Here is a 23,577-nt window from a genome sequence, read left to right as displayed (position 1 = left end):
GCTTTCCAAGTCCAATTTTGGGGAACTCCAGTCACTCAACCTGCTGGATGGGAAAGGCATGAGGGTTCTGTTTCTGAGTTATTATTAATATATCTGAATGAAAGAGATATTATTAGAGTTGAAACTGATGGAGGAAAAGGATTTGGAAAGGTAAAGATAGCAGGGAAGGCTATTATAAATAGAGTAAACACTGTTAACAAAGACAGAAATGGAAAAGCACCTTGAAAAATGGAATGCAGTCAGAATTTGAAAGGCCCTGAATGCCAGAAACTGGGGTCAAGACATCATTTTTTACCACTGGAGAGATAATATGGAAATCTGTCAGAGTAAATGAAGTAAACAAAAGGAAAACACTATTTTAAAAATGTGTGCCTATATGAATGACTGAGATAAGAATGACAGTAACAACGGTCTAAATTGGGGAGTGAATGAAATTAGTTAAGACCAGCTTTATAAAAAACTTTGGAGTTAGACCTTAGTTTGAGTGCTACCTCTGCCACTTATTAGTTCTGGGTCCTTGGGCAAGTTATTTAATCTAAGTCTCAATTTCCCCATCTTTAAATAGGAAAAAATCCCTCAGAATTGTTGTGAGATTTGTATGACAAAATAGCAAAATGCCTAGAAACAGAGAGATGATCAGTAAGTATTCACACCCATCTTTAAAGAGTGAAGTCTGAGAAGCAGTGTAGGATTCATCATGTTCTCTTTCTAAAGATTTGTCCTAGAATTTTCACCAGTATTCTTTAGAGGCAGGGATTATAACTCAGATTGGACAAAGCGCACTGAAATTACAGAAATGGGAGCAATCAGCCAGAATGATATGCAACAGACAGGTGGGGCTGAGGTGACAACAGCAGAACCCAGCTAAAGGCATTCAAATATACATTTTATTTTAAGAATGTGAAAGGTGTTCCTGCTAGAGAGATCTGTTAAAATACAGCATTGCATGAGAGGGTCTAAAAGCCCTGGAGATGTTCTCTGGCCTTGGCCATCAGAACATGATGATGGTTTTTGTTTTTTTTTTTAACTATAATATACATTACATAGTTTATCATTTTATTCATCTTAAAGTGTACAATTTGGTGGCCCTTAGTACAATCTCAATGTTGTACAACCCTCACTAACTTGACATTTTTATCACCCTCAAAGAAAAGCCTGTTCCCATTAAGCAATCATTTCTCATTCCCCTCCACTCCCCAGCCCTTGGGAACCACAGGTCTACTTTCTGTCTCTATAAACTTGCCTATTCTGGGTATTCCAAGTAAATGGAATCATACAATATGTAGCTTTTTGTGTCTGGCTTCTTTTACTCAGCATGTTTTCAATGTTTATCCATGTTATAGCATGCATTAGTACTTCATTTTTTATGGGTGAGTAATATTTCATTATACAGGCATCTTAAACTTTGTTTATCCATTCATTAGTTGATGGATATTTGGGCAGTTTCTACCCTTTGGCTATTGAAGAGTGCTGCTGTGAACATCCTGTATAAGTCTTTGAACACTTACTTTCAATTCTTTTGGTTATATATCTAGGAGTAGAACTGCTGGATCATACAATATGTAGAATTGCTGGGTCATACGACAATTCTAGGTTTAACTTACTGAGGAACTGCCACACTATTGTTCATAGTGGCTGTGACATTTTATACTCCCACAGCACTGTATGAGGATTCCAAATTCTCTACAACCTCACCAACACTTGCTGTTTTCTGCTTTTTAAAGGATATACATATCTTTATCAGAGAGCCTCATACTGAGAAATAAAATATAGCACAGTTAATAGGAAAGAAGAGAATGAAGAAGAGAACCTCGAAAGCTGTAAACATTCAGTGAATAACAGGCTGGGCAGTATATGAAAGGCCATTCCTAAAATGGAAGGAGCTAGCTGACAGCTAAAGGTTATCAGGACTTCCCAATTTGCCTAGAGTTGACTCAGAACATGTGAATTAATTTAGATCTCCAACACTAGAACACTATTTATTCATCCTTTTGATCCAGTCAGTATACATTCCAATAATACCTGCCATTAAATACCACCATTAAAATCAGAATTATCTTCTTAGCAGTGCTTCAGAAGTATCCACAAAAGAGCAAGGTTCTACTCTATTATTAAAAAATAGGGATTAACAACAAAAAAATACAATACAAAATTTTATTGACACAGTCTTTGCAAGAAAATTATTACAGACATTTGACTAAGTAAATTATCCAATCAAAAGACCACAAATGCTATGCTTTAAAAAATACTTTATATAGGGGCACCCGGGTGGCTCAGTCAGTTGAGTGTCCAACACTTGTTTTCAGCTCAGGTCATGATTTCAGTGTTGTGAGATTGAGCCTGGTGTCAGGCTCTGTGTTGGACATGGAGCCTGCTTAAGATTCTCTCTCCCTCGCCCTCTGCCCACCCACCCCCACTCGTGTGTGTTCTCTCTCTTTCAAAAAGAAATACTTTATATAAAGCATGAACATGAATCTATAATTAAAAATTTTCAATATAGAGTGCCTGGGTGGCTCAGTTGGTTAAGCATCTGACTTTGGCTCAGGTCATGATCCCAGGGCCCTGGGATTGAGTCCCACATTGGGCTCCCTGCCCAGAGGGGAGTCTGCTTCTTCCTCTCCTCTGCTCCTCCCCCTGCAAGTGCTCACTCTCTCTCTCTCAAATAAATAAAATCTTAAAAAAAATTTTTTTTCAATATATACAAACCAAAAATTTCTTTTGTGTTTTTTAACCTGGCTCCACGAAGCAAGAGACTCTCCGGCCCCAGAGGTCTAGGGAGGAAAAAAAAAAAAAAAAGCATTGAATATATTAAAAATTAAATTAAATTCTAAAATGGCATCTACAGCAGAAAGTCCCTAAGCTAGAGTTACAACACTGCTTCCATACAAAACCAAAATCTTGGTTACTATAAAGCTGTTTAGGTCAATTATGATGTTAGTGACCATAACAACAATTATCTGCTTTAGCATTTCAGGCACTTTAAGATCAGTGGCTCAGAAATAAGCCTACACCTATAAATAAACTTACAAAGCCATCAGTTTCAAGATTTTTAAACATAAAACACAACAAAAGATTAACCAATGATTTAAAAATGTTTAACATAATGAAATTTAAAAATTTTGTGCAAAATTAAAGTTTTTAAATGGAAAACAAAGAATTAAAATGCAATGTAAACATGAATTATATAATGATTTGTATATAAATGCATCAATTCTTCATAATTAAAATTACACTGGATAATAAAACATAACGTTACTTTCTCTAGGCAAGATCGACACTACAACTTGAGTAGTTGCATTGCGTACTCCTTGGAGCACGGGTCTTCTTGCTGTTTGAATTTCTCTCCATAAAGGAGATATAAAACAAGAAGGAATAACTAGAAAGGCAATTGTATTTTCTTAGTGATAGCAAAATGATAAGACTGTTATGGATAAGTAAAAAAGCCTTAGTTTTATTGATATTCCTTATGTTTTTCTGAAACATGCACATACAGTTACCCAAATCAAACAGAATCTGAACTAATTCTGAAGACATCTACAAATCCAAATGAACCAAGGAGGATCAGGTATTTGGGACATGGTTAACAAGTATGATTTTATTAGTCATATTTAGAGCACACTCCATGGATATTCCAAAATCAATTATTCAGGAAGCATAAAATAGCTTTTTCACTTGGTCTTGGTTCCAACAATGAACAGAAAAACTTTGAGCTCACGTTGATATATAAAATTGGGATATAATGATAGAAAGCTTTCAAATTAAAAGAAAATTCATCAGTTCACTCAGGTTGCTTTAGCAAAAGAAAATGGGCTAACCTTTTTAACCATTTTAGGTGCTGGGTTAACATAACTGATCTTTTGCTTTACCAGCCACAATATCTTAATGAAATTCAGATTAGTATCCACATATATATTCCACTATATCACTCTAGAAATCAAAATAAAACCTAGTCATAGTTATTCAGCAGGGGGTCCTACACTTACAAAGACTTTGTTAAGGAGTTTACTGCATGTGCTCCTATGTTAATGTTTATTAAAAATGTGAATTGGTGCTAAGTATCACGATATTTTTGGTGGCTGTTTTGAGAACTTCCTTTCAAAAATGCTCAACTCTTCATGTTAGTGACTTATTTCATGCAGCCTGTATTAACTGAACACAACTCCAGAAAAGTGGTGGAATGCTAATTGGACTAGAAGTTCAAGGGCTGATTCCAAGATTTATTCTTGATTTGGCTTTGTGGTCATGAGTAACAATATAATCTCATCATATCAGCACATTTCTGAAATAACTCAAAGCTTTTCATGCAGGAGCCAGAAATTAACCTGAATATTGAGGGCAAACACACCAAAACAACCAACTAAACAAAAAAACCAATCAGAAGAGTAAAGAAGAGGTTCTAGATTGGCCACTAAATATGACATTTATACTGGTCACACATTATATAAAATGTTTTTTTGTATTCTAGACTTTAAGTGTGGTGGTTTAAATGTGTAAGAACTTGAATAAGAATGGCTGTTTCCTTTTATGTTACTACCTAATATTACCAGAAAAAGAAATACAAGTACACAAATAATCTTACTAAACTATTTTGATATTATTTCATGGGATTTTTTTTGTCCTTACTCATTGCTGCTACAAATTATTAGAAGATGAAATGTTAAATGCGTTTAAATTAACCCTTTTTCATGATGTGCTGCTTACTTACCTAATCTCCCTTTAACTTGATTTTAGTCCCTCCCCAATACAATTCTCACATAATAGTATTTGGACAATGCAAATTATTCTTACCTTACAATTTCTTCCATTTGTTGAGTTATTATCATTCGTCCCATGAATCTATCAAAGAATTCACCATGTTACAAAAAAACCAATAATACTTAGGACGTCAATGGGTGAAAAATTTTTAATAGTTTTGGCATTATTCTTGTACATGAAACAAAACTAATCTTTTGTATTTGGAATGGTCCATTTTTTATGTTAGAAGTTACGTAAATACTTATCATTCATTAAGCTTTAAAAAACTGATATTTTTGCCATCTCCAATCCAGCTATGAATGAAGTAAAAAATAAAAAAAATGTTTTCAAAATGGCAATGAAGGGGTGCCTGGGTGGCTCTGATGGTTGAGCGTCTGCCTTCAGCTCAGGTCATGATCCCAGGGTCCTGGGATCCAGTCCCCCATCGGGCTCCTGGCTCAGCGGGGAGCCTGCTTCTCCCTCTCCCTCTGCTTCTCCCCCTGCTCATGCTCTCTCTCTCTCTGTGTCTCGAATGAATAAATAAAAAAACTTAAAAAAAAAACCCCAAAATGGCAATGAAAATGTCTTATTAGTTTAGTGATCTAATTTGTAATTTCTACACAAAGATGCATATATTATTTAGCCAACAATGAATGCTCACACACACCACAGTTTATTAAGTAAAGTCTCCTGACTAGAACCATTCATTCACTCACCAATTGATTCTATGCATGCATTCATAAATATTCACTGAACGATGACCATGTGTGAGTTAAGTGGTGGGGATAGAGTAGTTAAGCAAAAACCTAGCAGTGAACTCCAGACCTTCTTTAACTTTTGGTTGCCTGAAATCTAGAGTAAGTGGCCGGTTATCATAATGGATTTTCACAGCCTGGCCTTTCAGTTCCAACTTCCACAACCAGAACAGCTCCATAGCACAGGGTCAATTCAAGTGTACAATCACTTTCTACTATGGTGAGGTAAATTCTAAGTTGAAGCAAACTCTAGACAGAACTTTCATGTTAATCATTTCCCTAAGCAAAGAAATAAGCATTCCTTCCAAATGTCCCTATTATCCGCCCTGTTTCCAGGTCACAGATGCTTATAGACTTCGGCTTCATTGTTTCTTGCTAATCTCCTACTTCTACTTCTTTCAGCTCCCTGTATCAGGGAGCAGCACTGAGGTTTTTTATTATCTCCACATAATGGAATTTTATGTAGTCCTGATTCCAGCCTCAACTTTGGATTTAGAGTCAAAGAACCAATTCAGCTGCTGTTTCCCTGGGTATCTTTTGGAGATGATGTGTGATCAGTCTTTTGATTTCCCTGAGCTAAATTCCAAAAAGAGACCTATTTTCCTTCATTTCATCTGTCCTGTTATCCTTGATTCTAAGGTACTCCTATCTATTTATGCTGGTTCCATACTGGATTAACTCATCTTGCACTTTCCCTAGCCATTTCTCCAAACCCACACTTTAATTTGATTCAAAATGGACATGGTTTCATTATTCTCTTTTCTGATTATAAAGACTACCTACACTAAAACACACACATTTTATAAAATGATTTAATTTAGATAGTTTAAAAAGACATCAAGAGGGAAATAAGAATCACTGGTAATCCCACTACTCAAATATAAACACTGTTAATATTTTGGAGTATCTTTTCCAGACTTTTTTTTTCATGCATATATCTTAAAAACAAAATGGAATCATGCCATAAATACTGTTGGTAACACTTTCCCTCACTTAACATGTCCTGTCAAAAACGTAAATCTACATCATTATTTTTAATGGCCACGTACAGCACTGCATTTTGGGGATTACTGCATAATATAAATAATTCACTGCTGAGGGAAGTGTAGGGTTTTTCCACTTTATGGATAGTTTAAACAATGTAGCCTTGAACAACCTTGTGTATACATCTTTTCATATTTTCATTAAGATACATTCCTAGGAGAATTTCATTATTTCATTAGAAAAAAATTCCTAGAAGTGCAGGTACTGAATCAGACTTTAAAAAATTAAGAGTTGTAAAAATAGAAAGAACTAACGGAGCAAAGGAGCCCATCCCCCTCCCAACTCACCTCTGACAACCATCAGTTTGTTCTCTGGACCTAAGAATCTGGTTTTGTTTGTTTTGTTATATTCCACATATAAGTAAAATTATATGGTAGTTGTCTTTCTCCAGCTTATTTCATTTGGTATAATGCCTCTAGAGGTCCATCCATGTTGTTGCAAATGGAAAGATCTCATTCTTTTTTATAGCTGAGTGATATTCCACTGTATACATACACCACATCTTTATCTACTCATCTATCATTAGATACTTGGGTTGCTATATATGATATTTTATCTACTCATCTATCAATAGATCTTGGCTACTGTAAATAATGTTGTCATAAGCATAGGGATGCATATATCTTTCAAATTAGTGTTTTCATTTTCTTTAAATACCCAGGAGTGAAATTACTGGATCATACAGTATTTCTATTTTTAATTTTTTGAGGAATTTCCATACTGTTTTCCACAGTGGTTGCACCAATTTACATTCCTATCAATAGTGCCTGAGGGGGTTTCCCTTCTCTTTACATCCTTGCCAACACCTGTTATGTCTTGCCTTTTTGATACCAGCCATTCTGCCTGGTCTTGATCTGCATTTCACTCATGATTAGTGATGTTGAGTATTTTTTCATGTGCCTGTTGTCCATCTGCATGTCTTCTTTGGAAAAATGTCTACTCAGGTCCTCTACCCATTTTATTTTATTTTTTTTAAAGATTTATTTGAGAGAGAGAGTGCACTCAAGTGGAGGGAGCGGGAAGGAGAGAGAGAATCTCAGATGACAGCCACCCCCCTCCCACCCACTGAGCATGGATGGGGCTCAATCCCACAACCCATGAGATCATGACCTGAGCTGAAATCAGGAGTCAGATGCCACCCAGGCACCCCTCTTCTACCTGTTTTTTAATTGAAAAAAAAATTTCTTTTTTCGTGTTGAGATGAATTAAGTTTTTTATATATTTGGGTATTAACCACTTATCAGGTATATCATTTGCAAATATCTTCTCCCATTCACTAGGCTCCCTTTTTGTTTTGTTGATGGTTTCCTTTGTTGTGCAAAAGCTCTTTATTTTGGTGTAGTCCCAACAGTTTATTTTTACTTTTGTTTCCCTTGCCTGAGGAGACATATCTATAAATACGTTGATAGAGGTGATATCCACGAGATTACTGCTTATGTTTTCTTCTAGGAGTTTTATGGTCTCAGGTCTCACATTTAGGTCTTTAATCCATTTTTGTGTGGTGTAAAGAGTGGTCCCGTCCTAAACTTATACTTTGCTCATGGCAATAAAAATTAGTCCAATGTTTTTGTAAAGGCCATAGATTAATTTTAATCCAACAATTCTACTTTTGCAGCTCTGTCTTTTCTTAGGAAATAATCCACTACTATACCATACCTGTACAAGTCTGCTTCTGGTTGCTGACATTCTATCACAGCTATGAGTGTGTCCAAACTGGCAACTGTTTGTAATACTGCTGTTTCTGGAACTGCCATGTGTGTCTGGGAAAATTAAAAAAAAAAAAAAAAAAAAGGATTACACTGCAGTTTCAAGAGCCAAATGGGACCTTAGATATCATCTATTTCAAATCTCTTTTCAGATGAAATCATAGTACACTGTACTTGAGATCACTTAGCTAGATAGCAGAGGAGAAAGATTACAAAATAACGAATAGCTAAGGGAGCTGCTATGATTACCTGTCTAGACAGACCATTTGCTTATAAAAAAAATTAAGTCTGTATTAACAGTCACTATTTGCTCAAAGTTTATTATAAAGCAATTTAATAGGAAAAAATACAAATTTTCACTTTCATCTTCTGAAAACTTAAGAACAATTTAAAGGTGTCCCTTATCTAAAAAAGCACCAAAATATTAAAGGATAACATTTTTTCCTAAAAACACATTCCATTTTTCTTTAACTTGATTAAACCACATGAGGCTACCCTTGAAATACATATATAACATTATTTCTTTTAAAAGACTTATAATTTTTAAAAGCTTCAGTGATTTAAAAAATTTCTTCCTTAGCAAGTCAAACAAAGGAAAATATTACCATGACCCAAAAACATTTTGTTCACCCAGAGCAACACTTATACATATTCATGTACAAACATACATGTACAAACCTTCAGGTTAGTTTCTCCATCCAAACTAGCAGTTGTAACGTGACAAGAACCATCAAGTCGATCTGACGACAGAAGCACCAAATCTGCAGGGAAAATTTCATCTTTGGCTATTCGCACAATATCACCCACCTATAAGGAATTATGGGAGAAAAGTAAATATACAGATTTTATGAGGCAGAGACTTATTTTTATTGATTTCTAAACAGATGGCCTATCACAATATTTTAATGTAGAAAGTAGGCTTTTAACTAAAATATAATCAGATTAGAATTTGTGATACCAAAATATAATTGACTTCCATTATTTACTAAATGCATACCCGAATGTTTTTTGATCTAGTTTTTACAAGGCCACCACTTCGAACAACATAAACAGGAGCTCCATTTACTTCATTATCTGAGTTATGTCGTAACCAATCTTCATATCCCTGTAAATATCAAAAGAACAAAAAAATACCTTTTTAATGTAACTAGAAGGTACTTTTATTGCATGAGAAAAAGAAACATAAACACTTCCTCAAAACATTTATTTCATTTACCAGAATTATATTAGGCTAGTTTGATGCACATAACTCATGGTATCTGACATTCATTCCTACTAAAAACACTCTTCTCTTGGTGTCCTTACACACATGTTCCTGGTTTTCATAGTACCTCTCTCGTTACTCCTCAATTTCCTTACAGGAGACTCCTTCCATGTCAGCTTTATGGGCCCCTTTTTCACCCTTCACTTTCTCACTACAAGATTTCTTCTATCCCCATGTCTTCAAAAAGTCCTGAAATTTATATTTCTAGCCCATATCTCTCTTTTGGACTCAAACTTTAATATCTACCTGCATCCTTAATATCTCCATTTTGATGTGTCATAGTAAACATTTCAAAACCAAATTGATGATATTATCCCTCCAAATCTATTGCATTTCCGATGTTCCCCATCTTGACAAATGACATCAACATCTACTGAATTGCTCTTAGCAGAAATCTGGGGAGTCATTCTTGATTCTTACCTTTTCCTATGCTTATTCAATCTATAAGTTCTATTGCTTCTATGTAAAAATGATATTTTAATCATAAAATATAAATTCACAGAGCATTATTACAGACAACAGCAAAAAAAAATGAACAGATTTTTAAACAGAGGTTGAGTTCTTTCACTTTCTTAAACAATAGGCCAACAGAACTAATTATAATATGTACTTAAAAAAATATGGTAGGCTACATGCATCACCATTTAAAAAGGGGCACAGACATAAGCATTTCAGAAGGAAACCTTTGATTAAATGTTTAAGGAGTGGCAATTTTTTTAAAGTGGAAATGGCTTTCTGTGCCATTTTATTTATTTATTTTAAAAGATCTTATTTATTTATTTGACAGAGAGAGAGGGAAAAAGAGAGAGCACAAGCAAGGGGAGGAGGGGCAGAGGGAGAGGGAGAAGCAGGCTCTCCGCTGAGCAGGGAGCCTGATGTGGGGCTTGATTCCAGGACCCTGGGATCATGACCTGAGCAGAAGGCAGATGCTTAACCGACTGAGATTTACCAGGCGCCCCTTCTCATGCTACTTTAGAGAATATTCAAGAACTCAGGGGTGTAGCATAAATACAGATAATGAAATGATATCCAAGAGATAGCATTAAGTGATAGAATGAGGTACAGAATGTATTGTGTTCTATGCTATCATATATGAAAATAAAAGTATGCCTGCCTATGTGAACATTCTGCCTAGATATCAGGACTAATGTACAAATATATCAGGAAAGGAAAACAGGGGACTGGGGGTTTAGGAATATAAAAAACTTTTACTATATGCTATTTTGTACTGTTTCTGTTTTTGAAAAATACATGCATCTATTTCCTAAAAATATAATACTACAAAATATAAAACAAATATTAAGGATCACTTTGAAGGTCTTTTTTTTTTTTTCAGGGAGAAACCTTTGGGAAAGCATTCTTAAGATACTTAAATTACATTGACCTCATTTAAGATGTAGTATGTCAATTTTAGAGAAATTTAACTGAGAGTCAAAACATCTTTTCTGAAACTGTCAAAAAGCACAATTCCTTTTATAGTCAGATGGCATTAATAGCTGAGCAACAATGATAAAAACATTATCTTTTAAAACACAAATTCACAAAATCTAATCTACGCTACCTATTACTGCCAGATTAATGTTTCCAAAACACTGTTTTAATTCACTGTCTTGTTCAAAACCCCCTCAATAACTCTCAATGCTTACAGCAAAGAATCTTCCAACCTCTTTTTTTATGACATTTTTTTTTTAAAGATTTTATTTATTTATTTGAGAGAGAGAGAATGAGAGATAGAGAGCATGAGAGGGAAGAGGGTCAGAGGGAGAAGCAGACTCCCTGCTGAGCAGGGAGCCCAATGTGGGACTCGATCCCGGGACTCCAGGATCATGACCTGAGCCGAAGGCAGTCGCTTAACCAACTGAGCCACCCAGGCGCCCCCAACCTCTTTAATTTAATATCAACCTACGTTTCCAGTATTATCTTTTAATACTTCCCTCTATAGGGTCAAACATTTAGTCAGACATGTCATTCCCCAAAATAGGTCTTGGCTTTTCCTGCATTTAGCCTTTGCCTAAGTTGTTTCTTTCTGTCTCACCTTCTTCACCAACTGTCATTTTACCAATATTCCAAGTTTCATTTCTATTATTTATTCCACAAAACCTCCCTGATTATCAGATGAAGTGTTCCATCCTTTCTCTGAATACCTCCAGCTCACTGGCTCTTACTAGTACTTTATTAAACTATAATTATTATTGTATTTGGTCTTATCTTCCCTACTTCATAGGTTTTAAGTTCACAGAAGGCAAAGACTTTGATACTTACCAGAGCATATATCTTGCATTATACAACTAGAGAGAAGACTTAATATGTAAGTATGATTGGAAGAAGTTAAAAAACAAAAAAATAACTTCATTCAAATTAAAGTGTAAATAACTGATAATAAAGCTTTTCCTATTTTGATAAAAGTACAAAGACAGACTAAAAGGGGAGAAGACAAGGAAGGAAGATTGGAACATGGCAACTTCCACTTTTATAATTTTTCCAAAATTGTGTTCCACTAATCTATAGTGATGGATATATAAACCTGAACAGTACACACTCTGGTATGAGTGTGTTTCCTGAATGAACGAAACTTAGGAACAGTTACTGCACAAGAGAAAATTATGAGTTCTGAAATCTCGTTCCTGAAAAAGGGAAAAAATCCTTATAGATCAAATTTTCTCTTTGAAAATTATGACCTCTCATATTTCTTCTTTTGCCTTAGTTGTCAAAAAGCTCTCAAGTAAATTTAGTACTCAACTGCAATAACCATACTAACACAGGTTTGAAGTATAATCTTCCCACTTCCTATCTTTAGATTTTATGTTTTACTTAACTCATTTTGGAAGAAGACAGGTTGTCAATTGTCATTATCATATTAAACTCTCTCATTTTGCAGATATAAATTCACCACTGTTTCTCAACTCAGCTAATGGCATCACATTTCAATTAAACCCAGTCTATATTTGGCCAATACATTGGGAAATCAGGGTAAGAAGTTTCACAACATATTGCATTGCTTTAAAATATATTCAATAGGTTTATTCATTCATTTATTCATCTATCAAACAAATGTTTATTGAAGGCCCAATATGTGCATGACTTTGTTCTGGTCACTGGAAATAATCTGGTATATAAAACAAAGTCTCTGCGCTCATAGAACTAAACATTCAAATGAAGATAAGAGATAAACTAATAAACATTTATTCAAGAGAGCAACAGATAGTGACAAATATATGAAGAAAAAAGACCAGACCAGAAATGAGAGAGTAACATGGTGGTCAGGAAAAGCCTAAGATATCCATGTGGACATGTTGCACAAACATTTGTATATATGTGTCTGGAATTCAGGAAATAGTTTTAGAATACATGTTGGTTTGAGAACCATCAACATATAAATGGTACTATAACCCACTAGACTAAATGAAATCACCTAAGAAGTAAAGTATATATAGAAAAGAGGTCCAAGGGACAAATATATGTTACTTTGATGAAATAAATGACATCTACAAAACCAAGTAAATATGTAACTGTATGAAGTGATTCGGATGCTTTTAAGCCTCCAATAAAGCAGTAAAAGGAAATCAAACTTAGTGAAAGCAGTAGCATGGTATTCTGACACACCAGATTTATAATGTAACTGTTAATCCATAGATTCCTCTTATCCTTCTATGTAAGTAATAAAGAATATACTACATCCCAGAATTAAAGAATGTTTGTCAATTTTATTTCCATGTCAATTTATTTTTTTATTTTTTTATTAACATATAACGTATTATTTGTTTCAGAGGTACAGGACTGTGATTCATCAGTCTTACACAATTCACGGCACTCACCAAAGCACATACCCTCTCCCATGTCCATCACCCAGCCACCCCACCCTTCTCACTTCTCACTCCAGCAATCCTCAGTTTGTTTCCTGAGATTAAGAGTCTCTTACAGTTTGTCTCCCTCTCTGGTTTTGTCTTGTTTCATTTTTCCTCCCTTCCCCTATGATCTTCTGTCTTGTTTCTCAAATTCCTCATATCAGTGAGATCATATGATAATTGTCTTTCTCTGATTGACTTATTTTGCTTAGCATAATACCCTCTAGTTCTATCCACGTCATTGCAAATGGCAAGATGACCTCTTTTTTGATGGCTGCATAATATTCCATTGTGTGTGTGTGTGTGTGTGTGTGTGTGTGTGTGTGTGTGTGTGTGTACACACACACACATACATATACCACATCTTCTTTATCCATTCATCTGTTGATGGACATCTACGCTTTTTCCATAGTTTGGCTATTGTGAATACTGCTGCTATAAACATTGGGGTGCACGTGCCCCTTCAGATCATTACATTTGTATCTTTGGGGTAAATGCCCAGTAGTGAAATTGTCCGTGTCAATTTAAATCTTATCCCTAAATCTTATAAAATGGAAATTTATCATATTTACAATTATAATTCAATTAACTTCCTTTCAGGTGGAAGGGTCATCTATTTAACTGGGCCCCTGACACGATTTTTTGAGAAGTGATAGCAATTTAGACATGACATTTCTATAAATTTCTTTATTTCTTACTCAGCATGTGTATCTAATAATCTTGCTTTTCTATACCTACATTTTAATATCAATTCAAGATTTGGTTGAAGCTATTTCAACCTAGGGTATTACTTTATATAAAAATCAACATCACCAGGGAAAGCTGTAGAAAGTAGGAAAACACTATACAATTTTTATTCAAAATGGTCATGCCAAAAGTACATGCTTCACTCCCTAGAAATATATCCCTTTTGAATTGTACTTCCTTTAAATATTGCCAAACCTACAAAGATGATAATAATTAATCTGTTTCACATATAAATTGGTTTGTACATATAAAATGCTTGTTTTTGGATGCTTCCAAGGTGTGTCAAGGGAACAACATATTTTAACAATGGTAATCATTCCATGAGTCCCTAGTACCTGAAATATAAAAGTGGCTTAACTCAGTTTAACTTTACCATATGCAACATCAAATTTGTTGCTTTCCTATGGAAATTATTTTCACAACAATAAATGTTAGTTTGAAGTGGAAATATTTAGCAACTTCTAAATGACTTGGGGGGGGGAATAAGAAGTATTTTCATACCTGCTTTATGGCGGTTACTGTTATCACAAAGAATAACGGAAGTCCACTGGTAATTGGACTGGTAGGTGTATCAATCATAAGCTAGATTTACAACAACAAAAAAAGAATGCAGAATATTAATATTTTTATATTGTATACATCACACTATTAACATCTAAAATCTCATACTTATTGGGAATTCTGAGAACACTGTATAAAATGTGTATCATGGTCCAGAGTAAAAAACAGGACAGAGATATCATGCACAGAGTTTAGTTCACAGTTTCACCAAGTTCATTTTGTTGGCTATTATATGAAGTTAGTAGAGTAAACCTACTGCATACCCACAAATATTGCTAGAATGGACTCAGTCACCTCTGCCTTTTTAACACAGAGTACTTAAGGTCTTTCTCCTCAGTATTTGCCTAGAAGCAGAGCTACAGCTGCTCAGAATCTCATTTTACATTTCTTTACCATCCTGGTAAATGCTGAAAAGTCTGTCAGCAATTTTTACGCTGGAATTCAGAATAAATTCACCACTTACGAAGAGAGAACAAGGAATGGGACTAGGAAAAGGATTTTTTTTTTCTACAGTGATTTTTGTCACATCTACAGAGCCAGCGGGGTAGAGCTCAGAAAATGATGCCGTAATTATGATCTAAATCAAACAACTGAGGTTTCAATAAATTGCTGGAGAAGTAATTTTTGCAGTAATTATGTTTGGTTAGTTAAAAAATGGATCTAATGGTTTATTAATGTTCCTTTACCCTGAATAGGCCAATTAAATTTGTTCTACTCCACAGACAAGCTGAATTCCTGATCTTAGCTGGTAATTTCACAAATGCATGTGTTATATGGACATGGTTAATATAAATTCTCACTTTTTAAAAAAAACCAAGCTGATGTTCTATTGACAGAAAATCAGAAGTTCCTTCTCTGTTCATGAAGGAAAGCAAATTTTTAAAAAAGTAAATGTTTCCTCAAGCTTTAATCACTTGACAATTTTTTTCCCTGAAATTCCAGGTTCTATGAGAGAAAAGTTCAGTTTATACAAAAATTCAATGCCACACTGAAAGAGATTGCTAATGTATCATCAGAAAAGAATAACCCCTTTAAAAGAAAATGGCAATCACTATTTTTAAATTTTGACTTATACTCGTTTTATAAGCTGTTCTCTTGACACTTTAACATTAGAGAAAAAAGAAACAATATGAAAATTAAAAAACTGTAAAAGAGTTTATAATGAATACAGATTTAAGAAAATGGTCCCAAGAACAAAAATCTATATTCATGGGGATATTTAAAAATTAAAATTAAAAAAAAAAACCTTAAAATAAAAGTAGAATTTAAACTGAAAACAAAGGGAAAGCCAAAAAAAGATTTTCATGGACAAAGATGGTTCCGTAAGCAGAAATGTGCCAAAAACATATGCTATATATTAAAAGCCAAAATATTTATGTTCTGAGGCAGAGCAACTGAAATGTAAAATTGGCTTTGATTATGGTTATCAACACCACAGCATAGCAGTGATGAAACAAAATAAAATTAATCTTAAAATTCATAGGCTATTTTTTAGAAATCTGCATGTGGTTTAAATCACAATATTCACTGATCACAATTGGGAAGCTCTGCAGAAAAGAAAAAAAGATCCCATAGTAAAATAATTTAGAATGCAATGCAACTTTTCCCTGAAGACATAATTTTAGAAATCATTCTATAAACTTAATCTATTGAGTGAGAAAGCTTACCTGAACCAAAAATATAATAAGAAAATAAAAGTTTGCCACTCTTCTGAATTGTTCAAATAAATTTTTTGGAACAAAATTCCACACAGTATACTAAAAAAAAGAGAGAGATGGATAAATTAATATTTAAAATAATATACACTGTATCGATGTAATAATAAGAAAAGTAAAATCAGATTTACTAAGTCCTTAGACAAATTATGTAAATATTGATGCTACTAAAACTATCTGGCTTTTAAGAGTTTCAGAACTTTTATTCTATACTTTTTTCTTTCTTATACTATTTATTGGCAATTTTAGGGTAATTTAAAAAGATGAGATAAACTGAAACCTACCAATTTCGCTATTAAATTCTTAATTTTTTAGGAGTTGGAGATGACAGATCTAAAACAACATTTAATAATTTATTTTGGAGTCTGGTGACACAAAATGAACTAATGTTAAAAATAAATAAGAGCTGATAAAAATGCTGACACTAGATACAATTTATTTTCTATTTTATGTAGCTCAATGTCAGAAATAAAGGAAATGGTATAATTATTTGATTATTTTTTGTTAAGTACAGAATATGGAAAAATAACCTAGAATGTGAAAAAGATTAAAAATACATAAGTGATCACTAGTATAACCACCAAGAATATCTCATAAAGGCATAAAAATCTGTCACAATGTCAATTTTTAAAGGAAGACGGTCACTTAAATGACCCTGGACTAATCCCTCTGTACCCCACTTCATGCCTCTATAAAATGAGGAAAATAATAACCATAGTGTATAGGGTTGTTATAAGGTTTACATGAGCTAATATATCTATGAAGGACTTAGGACAGAAACTGGCTCATATTAACCTCTATGTGTTTGTTGTTATATTACTAATCAGCATATAAGCCTATAATGCTATATTATAGGGGTAGGGTAAAACAGTACAAATTCTACTTGTGTCACTAACTGCTCACAACTTCATATATGAAACAGGAAAACACTTTGTAGTACTGTTACTTTATCCCATATACAGTCTCTCGGTAGAATGTAAGATTCTTGAGGCTAGGGACATTGTTTTATTTACTGCTCTATCTCCAGGACTTACCACTACTACTCAGCACATAGCTGAAGATCAAAACTTTAGCAGAACGAATGAATACACACACACACACACACACACACACACACACACACACACACGGTTGAAATGAATTTTTTTTCAGATAACTATCCTATGTCAGGCAATGAAGCCTTAATAGTTATTGACCATTTTGAGATTTGTAAGGATGCAGTTTTCCTACTTTTCTCTGGTACAATTTAAGATGGTTCTAATTTCTGAATTTTCTTATTTGAAAAATTCACTTCATCAGTTAGTTTGAGACCTGAAATGTCCTTTCCCATATGAATAATTTTATAAATAGAGTTAGGTTCCCAGAAGAGCCCACAAAAGCCTGTCTGACCCAAGGATACATAAGCAGTACAATACCTAACAACATTTCTCTCAGGTGAAATTATATTTTCAGTTCTAGTCTGAAATATCTGAAACATATTTTCCCATGGTAGTGGTACCACCAGTGGCTCCAGAATCTGGGAGTGGGGATTATGTTCAGGGTTCTAGAGAGAAGAGCTGTAAGTAGATGCTTTCTATTCACTGCTCAATGTGTACATATAAGATGGTAACTTTGGGTCATATCATCTCCAGCTGATCTTAACTGGAGTAAAAAGACAGTTGTCCCTATAGGGGTCAGAGTATTCCAGGTAACACCCTTAGTCGCCAAATCAAATATACAAAATTTCATAGGAATCAAGTTGGCTACGTCCTAAATTTACATCAATCTATTTAAATCATAACAGTGACAATACATTTTGTCTTCCAGAATCTCAAAAAGAACAAGTACATAAATTGGAAGTAGGGTAATTGATCTCAGGATATTTTCTTTGGCTAGTTCAATAACACATGGAAAAACTCAGAATAAACAATAATTTCTTATGAAAACTAGCTTACAAATATTAGGAATTGTTTCCAGGTTTTCTAAAATACAAATATATTAATAGACTGAACAAGTCTAAGTTCTGTGCTTATCCTATCATATGTAGAGGAGGAACTATAGAATAAATATTAAACAATATAAAAATATTATAAGAAAAATAATGATTTATTATGCTTTAAATTTTAGTTATTATGTAATAATGGTCAATAAAAATAAATTAGAAGTACAACTTCTTTAGAGCTATATATATGACTATACAATTGACCTTTTTTCTCAAATTCTGACATTAGTAAGAAAAACAAAACATAGTTATGAAATTAAATCTTTTCCAAAGAAGTTAAAATTTAAGAAAGGTAGTTACTATGGTAAATTAAACAGAGATATCATGTACCTACAATGTGCAAGACACTTGCACTATGAGAGAAACCAAGAAGTTTTAATATTAGAGGAAATTAAGAACAAAATATCAATAGCTATATTCAAAGATTAAGTGATGGAATATGTAGAGAATTAAAATGAAAAGCAGTCAGTGAGAGAAAAATTTAATGAAGAAGGTCGTATTTAACATGGGCTTTAAGAGGTAAATATTCAATAGGCTGAAAATAGGGGGCAATTAGAGGGAGACCATTTCAGGAAAAAAAGACAGCATGAACACAGGCAGAGAGGAGGAAAGTTCATCATGACTTTGTGGGATAGAAAATAATACAGTATGGAAGAGTTTAAGGGAATAATAAGGGAGTAGAAAGGTAGTTAAAAGAGAATTTAGAAAAAGTCAGCCCCATTTATGGTCAGGAAAAAAATGGACACTGTCTATGTAAATACCTACATTCCTGAATCTGTGGTCAAAACCATGAATTTTATATTTCCATAAAAACATGAAATCTACAATCTCTGCAGAAACATAAAATCTACATTTAAAAAATGTGGTTATCAACATGACATCACAGGAAAGGCACAATAGTAGGGAAGTTCAACATGGGTTTATGGAATAGCAGGTAATCTAGTTTGGAAGGAGTATGAGAAAGCATTAGTGGAATAAGGTAGTAATGAGAGAGAGAGTCTTCATATGCTAAAAAAAAAAAGGAATGTTTATTTAAATATCTACATTTTTGAAATTGTGGTCAAAAACAATAAACCTAATACTGCTGCATTGAATACAATCATGTAAAGATATTTAATCCCAAAAGTTTTCCAGGACACTCAGCTTTCAATACTGGCAGAGGACTAAAGTGGTCCTGTAACTCCCAGCAGATAAGAATTACAAAAACTAGATTTTAAAAATGGATCCTGGAAAGTATCCAAAATATAGATAGAAACTGGAAGAAAGTTTAATTTAAAAAAATGTAAATGGAGGGAATATGAATTGTGAACTATGGCTTTTTACCCTACAGACACTATCCAACTCTCACACTTATGGCAGCAAACAGTAGGGAAAAACTACACCCTTATCACAAAATATGACAGAGATTTGAGTTTAGGACTAGAAAGGTAGATGGACATTTAAGGGGAAAATACTGGTAGTGAAAGAACCATGCAAGGAAAATGACCCAAATTCAGAATGTAAACTCTCCAAACGTAGGCTGACAGCTAAACTCTGCACCAAAAACGAATGAACTGCTGATATACGCAACAACAAAGATGACTCTCAGGATTATTTTTACATCAAAAGAAGCCACACACAGAAGACTCATACTATATGACTGAATTTATATGAAATTCAGACCAAACTGTAGTTACAGAAAGCAGATCAGTGGGTGCTAGGGCTAGAGGTGAAGAGGAAGAGGACTGGCTGCTAAGTTGTTAGTGGTGGATATATTCTGCATCTTGATTTGTGATGGCCACATGTTGTTATATATACATTTGTCAAAACTCATCAAATTGTACACTTCAAATTGGTGAATTTTAGTGTATTTAAATTATACCCAAATTAAAAAAAAAATTTTCAAGAAGGACCTTTTTTTTTTAAAGATTTTACTTATTTTTATTATTTATTAGAGAGAGTATGTGTGCAATACAAAGATGCTTCTGAAGGTGGTCTATTAAGCAACAGCAATGATCTAAGGAGAACTTTATCCTTAGTCTCTTTGATTCACATCCTCTCTAACTGCACTGTCCAATAGGTGACCACTAGTTGCATATGGCTGACATTTAATTTAAAATAAATTAAAATTTAAAAAGTAGCTTCTTCAGTGGCATTAGTCACATTTCAAGGCCTAACTAGCCCTGTATAGCCACTGGCTATCATAGCAGACAGCACAGAAAACATTTCCTCCATCATGAGAGAAAAGTCTATTGGGACAGCATGACCCTGTAATCTTCAGTTTCAAGATAAACTAAGACGTCTTAAAAATGTCATAGAAAGGGGTGCCTGGGTGGCTCAGTCAGTTAAGCAGCTGCCTTCGGCTCAGGTCATGATCTCGGGGTCCTGGGATCGAGCCCTGCATCAGGCTCTCTGCTCAGCGATGAGTCTGCTTCTCCCTCTCCCTCTCTGATATCTCTCTTTTGCTCTCTTTCAAATAAATAAAATCTTAAAAAAAAAAAAAGCCATAGAAAAAAAATGAAACGAGGAAGAATATGTGAGTGAAGCAGTGCCTTGGTACTATTAAATGTTTACAGAAGAGTGGTAAAATTGGAGGAAGTCAGGCTTTAAAGTCATATAGAACCGAGTGCAAACTCCAATCTTGTCACTTACTAGTGTGCAACCCTAGGTAAATTATTTCCCAACGCTTTAATTGAAGAAACAAATATAAAATGAGCATAACGCTTGGCAAAAGCTACCTCAGAGTTGTAAGAATTAAATGATATGAGATGTACCTAACATAGTGCCTGGCACACAGTATAAATATTAGTTCCTCAGTTTAATTGCAACTAAGGATAATTTTTGGTGTGTTAGTTAACTGGTATTAACAATTGGCAACTCCTTTTACTTTACAGTTCACAATTCTGGTTAAAGATAAATTTGCCCCAACCATGTCCTTGAATTTTTAAGGATAAAAATGTATACTAGAATATACAAATCACTTTTCAAACAAAATGGAACATATCTATAGTTTTAAGTGTTAATGCTTACCTTAGATGAAATGATCCGGTTATCTATAAATTTCTGAGGTGTGTAAAGGCCATTCTGAGGAAACCTGTTGGCTATGTAAATGGTTCTTGTGTCACTTTGATGTGGTGGGTCAAAACCCTAAGACCAAGCAAAAGAAAAATAATGATCAGTAAGGTTAGCTGTTATGATTCTTTACTGTTGGTTTTATTTAACTAATCAGATTATACATATTATTACTAGACTTGAATTGCATATAGGCTCAATCTATCTAATTATTAGCAAAGTTAAACCATATATTTTTTTCTTTCTCAAGTAAACTAGTATATTATCTTCAAGTATAAACTAACAAGGTAATACACCCGGTAATGAAAAATGATCCATACTTTGTTAGAAATGCTACCATAAGGGGAAAAAAAGTCATATATAGAAGATTTACAGAAGCATCTGAGGATAAGTCTTTCCTTCCCTTTCATTCCTGTGGGTTCCTTGCCTTTTTTCTTAATACATATTCCTACTCAGTGATGTGGAAAACCTGTGTAGTGATGGCCTAGCCAGCACCTATCACATCTGATGACAAAGGTTATTTTATTTCTTCCACACCCAGATCAACTTGGTTTCAAAGAGCTTTGATCCCACAGGCCTCACAATGCCCTGGGTAGGGTCTTGCCCAGATTCATTCCACACAATCATCTCTTTGTGCTCGTTATATTATCAATCAAATCCCTGAAATATGGATATATAATTCTGGCCTGAAAATTAGGAAACCATTTCTCAAGGTACATTTAGTAATGATCTCCAATGTAAAAGTTTTCACTGGAACAAGAATACTGATACTTTATTCCCACAGTATTTTACTATTTTCCTAGGCGACAAGTGAATCTTCAATAATCCTTTGGCAGATCTTGGGGATCCTTTGACAGGCTCAAAGCAATAACCAAAAGCAAGGCCTTTTTGGGGGGTTCTATCTGGCAATGATTTGAAATTTCTCAGATTTTCATTTTTTTCATGGTGGTCAATGGCTATTTACTACTGTTACTAAGTTACTAAAAAGTTAACTAAAGTTGGTATTCTGGATCCACTTGCAGATATTAAGGACTCTAATTTAGTAATCTACTAAGTGATGTGGCTGCCATTCAATGCTTAGCATCCCTGTAAAATTTCCATTAAGCACATACATACACAGACAGTGGAAATTCCCATATTACCTAGAGGTATATTTTTGTTTAGTCCATCAGAATATCAACAGTGCTATCTATAGGTTTCAACTTCTGTTATTCTTAGTTTTAAGAAATTTATTCTGTGATCTTAGAAATAGCTAGTATAAGACTGTGAAAATTAAATACATTTGTATGCTCCATAAAAAAACCATGAAGTTTCATTTTATTTGTTTATGCTATTTATAGTGATGACCACATTTTGTGGATGTGAATGTGCCATTATGTGTCTGATTTCAAAATCAGTTTCTTCAAAGATAAAATGTGGCATGCATATTTATCTTCCTCATAAATTTTCCTTTAAACATTTCATAATTGTTCCCTATAATAACTCATGGGAAAAAGGCAGGTCTCAAAACAAGTTGGAACTCATTGCTCTATCTAGAATATTGCAATCATCTTAAAGATATATGCCATTATCCATTCAACAAATAAATTATTGAGTTTAAGTACCATGTTAATCCATGTAGGATTATGTGATTTGTTAATTACTCAAGTAAATCACAATATGCTCCAACTCAATAAATAAAAATGAATGAACAAAGAGTTTACATGCTACTGCTGTAATCTGTGGCTGTATTTTTCAAAGGAGGTTCAGATGAAGTTTTCCAGTAAAGTTCATAAAGTTACAAGAGGGACACACATACAGGTAACTGGAACATTAGACTGCATGAGGCATATTTATTCCACATCCACTCTGTAACCATGTAAAAATAATGGTAAGTTACATAGCACGTATGTAAGCTTTTGGGATAAATTAAATTAAAAAAAAGTAAATTTGTGGTTCTGCATTTTTTTTTTTAAGAGAGCGAGCGAGCGCACATGCATGTGTGTTCATGTGAGGGTGGCACAGAGGGAGAGGGAAAAAGAATCTTAAGCAGGCTCCCATGCTCTGTGTGGAGCCTGAGGCAAGGCTCAATCTCATGACCCTGAGATCATGACCTGAAATGAAATTTATAGATGACTAACTGACTGAGCCAACCAGGTGCTCAAGAATATATAAACCTTTAAGAACATGTCAAG

The 23,577-nt window shown here is 34.0% G+C and overlaps 1 protein-coding gene across 2 annotated transcripts in view; it reads right to left on the bottom strand.

Annotated features, from left to right (window-relative positions):
• The window catches only part of ATP11B (ATPase phospholipid transporting 11B (putative)), a 123,890-nt gene that overhangs the window by 74,750 nt on the left and 25,563 nt on the right, over positions 1–23,577 (bottom strand). For both annotated transcript variants that reach the window (XM_027582777.1, XM_027582778.1), the window contains exons 2-9: positions 21,362–21,478; positions 16,324–16,413; positions 14,597–14,677; positions 9,237–9,344; positions 8,918–9,046; positions 8,190–8,293; positions 4,789–4,836; positions 2,707–2,771 (exon numbers count right to left, since the gene is read on the bottom strand). In XM_027582777.1, the coding sequence (XP_027438578.1) occupies positions 2,707–2,771; positions 4,789–4,836; positions 8,190–8,293; positions 8,918–9,046; positions 9,237–9,344; positions 14,597–14,677; positions 16,324–16,413; positions 21,362–21,478 (742 nt within the window). The remainder of the gene's footprint in view (positions 1–2,706; positions 2,772–4,788; positions 4,837–8,189; positions 8,294–8,917; positions 9,047–9,236; positions 9,345–14,596; positions 14,678–16,323; positions 16,414–21,361; positions 21,479–23,577) is intronic.

This window comes from Zalophus californianus, chromosome 1 (genome assembly GCF_009762305.2).
Source record: "Zalophus californianus isolate mZalCal1 chromosome 1, mZalCal1.pri.v2, whole genome shotgun sequence".
NCBI lineage: Eukaryota > Metazoa > Chordata > Mammalia > Carnivora > Otariidae > Zalophus > Zalophus californianus.
Note: the sequence above shows the minus strand (reverse complement) of the source record. Positions and strands in the feature narration are given on the sequence as shown.